The 4,440-nt window shown below is 41.4% G+C and overlaps 1 protein-coding gene across 1 annotated transcript; it reads right to left on the reverse strand.

Annotated features, from left to right (window-relative positions):
- Positions 1–413: 413 nt before the first annotated feature.
- On the reverse strand, positions 414–1,452 carry LOC107546602 (olfactory receptor 13C3-like). Its single transcript, XM_016225031.2, has one exon. The coding sequence runs from the start codon at positions 1,365–1,367 to the stop codon at positions 414–416; it is 954 nt and encodes a 317-aa protein (XP_016080517.2). The 5' UTR covers positions 1,368–1,452.
- Between the last annotated feature and the right edge of the window lie 2,988 nt (positions 1,453–4,440).

Below are 4,440 nucleotides of genomic sequence, written 5' to 3' on the forward strand. Positions count from 1 at the left end.
TTGCAAATAAGGAAACTAAGATTTAGGAAAGATAAATGGCTTTCCCAATATTAATGTAAGTAGGTTGTAACGCAGCAAAATAGACACTCAGGGCTCTCTATTTCCAGAGCTTTCATGTGGTTTTTTTCACTACGCTGCCACACAGGACACCAATAACACTCATTTCAGTTATCACCAGGGTAAGGTTCTAAAGGAATTCATTGTCTCTGTGAGGCAGGAATCAGAACCTACTAGAATCTGAGTTTATAGCAGACGACTCTTCTCCATGACTGCAGCTACGCTGAGCAAGTGAGGGCAAAGAATAAAAACTTCTCTACGTGACTTTGCTTTCCAAGGGAGGTCCTCAGTTGACTGCCCAATGGTGCCATTTCTATTCTTAATACACTAAAGGCCCACATTTTTATTCGGTCTTATCAGTTAACAGATTTCTTACTCAGTAAATACTTCACAGCAGCTTTTACATCGTTATTTCTCAAGCTATAGATGATGGGGTTTAGCAGGGGGGTCACCACCCCATAAAACAGGGGAACAAGCTTGTCTGAAGCTTGCAGCTGGCCGTCCCCGGGCCGCTCTTGAGACCTGGGCTTGGCATACATGAAGAAGATGGTGCCGTAAAATATGACCACCACGGCCAGGTGTGCGGAGCAGGTGGAGAAGGCCTTGCGTCTCCCGGGGCCCGAGTGCAAGCTCAGGACAGTGCAGAGGATGAGCACGTAGGAGAAAGCGATGGCCAGCAGCGGGAGGACCAGGAACACCGCGTTGGATATCACCATGGTGACAATGTTGAGGGATATGTCAGCACAGGCCAGCTTCAGGACAGCTAGGATCTCACATCCCAAGTGATTGATGACATTGTTCCCACAGAAAGGCAATTGCATGGCAAGAGACGTCTGCACAATCGAGTTGAGGCCTCCGGAGAGCCAGGACACAGAAGCCATCAGTGCACACACCGCCCTGCTCATGACGACAGGGTACCTCAGGGGGTTACAGATGGCCACGTAGCGGTCAAAAGCCATCATGCCGAGGAGCAGACACTCTGTTGATCCCATTGCAAACCCAAAGAACACCTGCACTGCGCATCCAGAGAAGGAAATGTTCCTTTTCTTTGAGATTAAGCTCACCAAAATGATGGGGACAGAGGAAGATGTGTAGCAGATATCGAGGAAGGAGAGGTTGCCCAGGAAGAAGTACATGGGGGTGTGAAGGCGGGAATCAAAGATGCTCACTATGATGAGAACACCATTGGCGGTGAGAATCATTAGGTACATAACTAGAATTAGAACAGAGAAAATCACCTCAAGTTTTGGGTAACCAGAGAGCCCCAGAAGAATGAATTCTTTCACAAATGTCTCGTTTATTATGTCCATGTCACAGCTTTCAAGGTATCAAAGACTTGACATAAAATATTTTCACTTCCAAACAACAAATGTAAGAGATGTCTTGAATAAGCATTACTCTAGGGTGGCAAAAAAAGAGTGTTTTCTTTGACTTCTGTCATCTGCTTCTGACATATGTTATCTTCAACAGTTTGTGCCTAGAATACAATGATACTGGGATGTAGAGAGTTTCTATGCCCTGTGTCTAATGTGTTCAGATCTACCTAGGATCAGAAGCAAATTCAGAAGAAACCTCCCCTACTGGTGACAACACCCTAAGTTGAGTTTTCTAAAAAAACACCTTAGAATATTTCAGACAACAAACCCAACTTCTTCATCTAGTCAGGTCCAGTGAGAGAGTGGTGGGAAAGGCAAAAGACGACTCAATAATGACTGGAATTTGTTTCAAGGTTTAACAGAAATTTTCAAAAATGCAAAACAGGTGATTTTTATGAAATTTGTCTACCTGACATTCTGTATCTCCTTTTAGTCAGTTAAATTGTGTATTTTTATAGGGCAGACATTTGATTATAGTAAATTAAACCTCGTACACTGCAATTTAACATCTGCTGAAAGCTAACGTTAGTTGATCTCATAGTGACAGCCCACACTTCCTATGTTGTTAGTTCCTAGCACAAGACCAGTGTGGAGACCAACTATGCATGTCCATGATGGAGAACCTTTGACCAGCAACAGTCACTCTTCATTTACTTTATTGTTGACGTCAGAGTTATTTGTAATTTATTTAAGTGAACCTGAGAAAACTGTAATAATGCTTAAATATATTTGTATGTGCAGCACTTTATACTTTACAAAAAAAATACCCACAAATTATTCTTCTCATTATCCCTATTTTCCCCCCAAATATTAAAGACAGACTGTGGCCAAAGTTATCCATGCTATAAGTAAAAGGTAGAGCTTGATACAGATCTTTGCCAATGAACTCTAGAGCTCTTTGTGCTACAAAACCAAAAGTTATTATACTGTTTTCCCACCAACTTTGGGGCTTAGTGGAATAAATTTAAAAAATCAACAATTTCAGTCTTTTAAACTTTTCATAGGTATGTAAATTACCTGGAGGTCTTATTAAAATGCAGATTCTCTTCTAGTAGGTCTGAGGCAGGGCCTGTGATTCTGAATTTCTAATAAGCTCCCAGGTTGTGCTGAAGTGGCTGGTATGGGGCCAGATTTTGAGTAGTGAGCTGGCAGACTATCCAGATGTTTCTGATACAAATAGAATTTCTTCTGTTTTATTAAATGAACTAGCTTAACAACCTAGAAAATCACCAAGGGCGTACTTTTGTGTTTCCCAGCAAATTCCAGGGCTGCATCTCACTGTTCAGTACAATTCAGACGATAATAATATTAAAAGACACATTTTATAAAAGCAGGATAGACTTTTTGCTAGACTACTACAGTATGTATAGGATTTGCCAATAGCCTAACTTGACCCCATTCCTGCTCCAAGCTGAGTAAGGCTGTCATCAAAAAGTTTACAATTCAGTGAGGGAAACAGAAAAACTACACGTGGGACGATTCGATACAGAATATAATTACACTGTATGAGCAGAGTGAACATTATAAGGATGTCCAGAAGGAGGAAGTTAATGAGAAATAAACAAGGCAAGAGAGAGTTCCGGAAGAGTCTCTGCTTAGGCTGGGTCTGCAAGCATGGAAAAGATGGGGCAGATTTGGAGGAGGAGAGGGGAAGAGGGGTAGCCCAGAAGGGAACACAGGTTGAGAAAGTCCAGGCGTAAGCATATTGGCAGCACCTCCCTTTCAGACCAGGGGGTTTCTATGGAGAAGTGACGCGAAGCACATTTGGAAAGGTAAATGTAGCAGATGTATATAAAGGTGCAGAAGTCAGGCAGACAAGCTGGCACTTCTACTGGGGAAGGAGCCTGTTATGAGAAGTGCCACATCCAAGGTGAGTGTTTAGAACCTGTGATTCTTTTTAGCTATCCTTCAAAATTGACATCATACATTTTGATTTTATGAGGTTTTTGAGCAGACATATGACACAGGGAATTAAAATATTTAGATTAATTAGGTTATCATTAATTACTGATGGGCATACACACAAAAATCATCTTTTCGTAACTGCCAATAGTTTTTAGGTTACTCAAAATTGCAAGTTTAGGATTCACGTAGGCTAACAGTTCCAAGGATGTCAGCATAAGCTCCTACTCGACTCTAACACTCAGTGTGTTCTGTGATGATGGGTGAAGAGATTTCTCTACAGTGTATAATGTCTTAGAGTCAGCAGCCAAACTCAACAGAGGGATTCTCACTTCAGAAACAATTCAGTTAAAGAATGCAAAGGAGCCTGGCCGGTGAGGCTCAGCAGTTGAGCGTCAACCTAGGATCCAGGAGATCGAGGTTCGATTCCTTGTCAGGGCACATGCCCAGGTTGCGGGCTCAATCCCCAGCAGGCGGTGTGCAGGAGGCAGCCGATCAATGACTCTCATCATTGAGGTTTCTATCTCTCTCTCTCTCTGAAATCAATAAAAAAATATTAAAAATGAAGATTACAAAGAGAAAGTTTCAACTTGGACAAGAGATGCAACTGAGAGAACACTGAAACTCCAAATTAGAGATGAGAAAACAGTCTCAGTTCAATTTTTTTGTGTATATTTTTTCAGGTTAAGGCCAGATGCACCTTAAAAACTTTCCATTTATTTAAATGAAAAAAATATTTACTTATGAAAACGACTTCTATTGCAGGATCTCATGTGCTAGATACTGTGCTTGAAATTAGTTTATTTGGTTGAAGTCACATGGCTAATGATGGGCAGAGACAAAACCCAAAGCCCATTCTATTTCCAGTAATTCTGTGCCCAATAGGTAGCATTAAACTCTGCATGGAAGACACGCGTCGGCAACAGAAAACAGTCAGTGAGACCACAGATACGTTGAAGTCATAAAGGCAAAACTAACCTTAATAAACAATGCACAAGGATAATGGGTAAGTCTTGAGAACTTAGTACTTCTGGTCATGATGAAAGGTGTAGGGCTGTGGGATTAAATTACATGCCCCAGAATATTTCATTTTCTGTGAAATGAT

The sequence above is a fragment of the Miniopterus natalensis genome, chromosome 12, assembly GCF_054644295.1.
Source record: "Miniopterus natalensis isolate mMinNat1 chromosome 12, mMinNat1.hap1, whole genome shotgun sequence".
Classification (NCBI taxonomy): Eukaryota; Metazoa; Chordata; class Mammalia; order Chiroptera; family Miniopteridae; genus Miniopterus; species Miniopterus natalensis.

Bases quoted from the DNA above. Each gene is read 5' to 3' on its own strand.
- LOC107546602 (XM_016225031.2), bottom strand. From the start codon at position 1,367: ATGGACATAATAAACGAGACATTTGTGAAAGAATTCATTCTTCTGGGG.